The 2,631-nt window shown below is 56.7% G+C and overlaps 1 protein-coding gene across 1 annotated transcript; it reads left to right on the forward strand.

Moving 5' to 3' along the window:
- The first annotated feature begins 332 nt into the window (after nucleotides 1-332).
- Nucleotides 333-1,706, forward strand: Nog (noggin). The gene has a single exon (XM_041665017.1). It carries the CDS (start codon nucleotides 340-342, stop codon nucleotides 1,036-1,038), a length of 699 nt encoding a protein of 232 aa, XP_041520951.1. The 5' UTR covers nucleotides 333-339; the 3' UTR covers nucleotides 1,039-1,706.
- Nucleotides 1,707-2,631: the final 925 nt, after the last annotated feature.

Here is a 2,631-nt window from a genome sequence, read left to right on the forward strand (position 1 = left end):
CCCTGCGCCGCCAGTCGCCCGGGAAAGCAGCGAGGAGCCGGCGCCCCCAGCGCCCCACGGTCGCGCTGGAGTAATCTCGGATGCCCGGCCGCCGCCGCCTTCCCAAGTAGAGCGGCGGAGGGGAGTTGCGGCCAACTCGTGCGCTTCTTCTGCGCCACGGCGGGAGCCGGCGCTGCGCGAAACGCTCTCCTCGCGGCTCATGCTGCCCGCCCTGCGCCTGCCCAGCCTTGGGTGAGCCGCCTCCGGAGGGACCGGGGAGCGCGGCAGCGCCGCGGGCTCGGCGTGTTCTCCTCCGGGGACGCGGGACGAAGAGGCAGCCCCGGGGCGCGCACGGGAGGCATGGAGCGCTGCCCCAGTCTGGGGGTCACCCTCTACGCCCTGGTGGTGGTCCTGGGACTGCGGGCAGCACCGGCCGGCGGCCAGCACTATCTGCACATCCGCCCGGCGCCCAGCGACAACCTGCCCCTGGTGGACCTCATCGAACACCCAGACCCTATCTTTGACCCTAAGGAGAAGGATCTGAACGAGACGCTGCTGCGCTCGCTGCTCGGGGGCCACTACGACCCGGGCTTCATGGCCACTTCGCCCCCCGAGGACCGGCCCGGAGGGGGCGGGGGACAGGCTGGGGGTGCCGAGGACCTGGCGGAGCTGGACCAGCTGCTGCGGCAGAGGCCGTCGGGGGCCATGCCGAGCGAGATCAAAGGGCTGGAGTTCTCCGAGGGCTTGGCCCAAGGCAAGAAGCAACGCCTGAGCAAGAAGCTGAGGAGGAAGTTACAGATGTGGCTGTGGTCACAGACCTTCTGCCCGGTGCTGTACGCGTGGAACGACCTGGGTAGCCGCTTTTGGCCGCGCTACGTGAAGGTGGGCAGCTGCTTCAGCAAGCGCTCGTGCTCTGTGCCCGAGGGCATGGTGTGTAAGCCGTCCAAGTCTGTGCACCTCACGGTGCTGCGGTGGCGCTGTCAGCGGCGCGGGGGTCAGCGCTGCGGCTGGATTCCCATCCAGTACCCCATCATTTCCGAGTGTAAGTGTTCCTGCTAGAACTCGGGGGCCCCCTGCCCCGCCCAGACACTTGATGGATCCCCACCAACGCCTCCACACCGCCTCCAACCAGTTCCACCACCCTCTAGCGAGGGTTTTCATTGAACTTTTTTTTTTCTTCTTGGCTACAGAGACCCGGCTTTCTGGTTCATGTAATGCACTGTTTAACTGTGTAGGAATGTATATGTGTGTGTATATACGGTCCCAGTTTTAATTTACTTATTAAAAGGTCAGTATTATACGTCAAAAGTTACCGGCTTCTACTGTATTTAAAAAAGAAAAGCAAGCAAAAGGAAAAAAAAAAGAGCAGAGAAAAGACAGACTTATTCTGGCTGTCGGTAATAATGTTAACCTGCTATTTATATCCCAGTGCCCTTCGCATGGCGAAGCAGGGGGGGAAAGTTATTTTTTCTTAAAAGTACAAAGAGATGGGGAACTTTTGTAGAAGGACTTTTTAAAATGCTATTTTCCATTCTTCGGAAAGTGTTTTGATTTTCCTTAGACCTCGAAGAAGCTATAGAGTTCAATGTTATTTTACAGTTATTGTAAATATAGAGGACAAATGGAATGACTAATCATTGTAAATTAAGAGTATCTGCTATTTATTCTTTATAATATCCCGTGTAGTAAATAAGAAAGAAGTGCAGAAAAGGATTAAAGAAAACCACTAAAACCGACTGGGCTCGACACTGATTCACTATGTTGGTGATTGATGGGGGCGGGCGGTGGGGGGGGGGAGATACCGCCGCGCTTACTATTCCTATTGGGAGACAAGCTCATCGCTCGGAACTCCCCTCCTGTGGGGTGATGAAGGTGACTGTAAAATTTTCAGTGTGGGTGGGTGTTCTTCTCAAACCCCATCTTTTAAGTATCATGTGGCCTCCACCGAGTCTCCCTGGGTACCCTCCCCCGTGACACCAAAGCTCAGGCCTGTAGTGACCTCGACACCCAGCCGGCCCCCTGGAGCTGACCCCGAGCTGGGCCGATGAGGGAGGGAGGAAGGGGGGCGGCTGCTTTGTCCAAGCTGACAGGCCCTTCACAATGGGGACACGTGTCTTTCACACCTTCCCTGGGGGCGGAGTGCCGCTGAAACTTGACCCCCGAGGAATGGGGGGGGGGATCAGAGCGCGCCCACCCAGATCCCGCCACCCCTCCCTCCTTGCACCCCCACCACAATATCCAGCCCTTGTTAACCCTTTGCATGCCCGGAAACTGAGGTGGTTAGTGCTAAAGCGACCCCTTGAATTCAACTACATACAACCTCAGGGATCCTGCTGGTCTGGGGCCTCCACGTCCCAGGCCCACAGCTGACTTGGGAAAGATGATTTGGATAATTGACACTCACCTGGGCCTTCTCCAGGACCTAAGGAAGACTGGGGTCCCGAATTTCAGAGGGGTATGAATTTGGGTACACTACCTCTGTGACCTGCAGTTGAAGAGGGGAACACGACCCTTCCCTGGACACTTAACTCCACTTGGGGGTTGAGAAGGGAGAAAAATTCAGAATGGGATTTTTGCGCTTTAGGATTAGATAGACGCAAAGTAACCTCTCAAAGATTCGGGCAATATCACTGCACCCCAACCCTGAAAACT

This window comes from Microtus oregoni, unplaced genomic scaffold (genome assembly GCF_018167655.1).
Source record: "Microtus oregoni isolate MIOR12 unplaced genomic scaffold, Mior012 000015F_ref0000493, whole genome shotgun sequence".
NCBI classification, from domain to species: Eukaryota; Metazoa; Chordata; class Mammalia; order Rodentia; family Cricetidae; genus Microtus; species Microtus oregoni.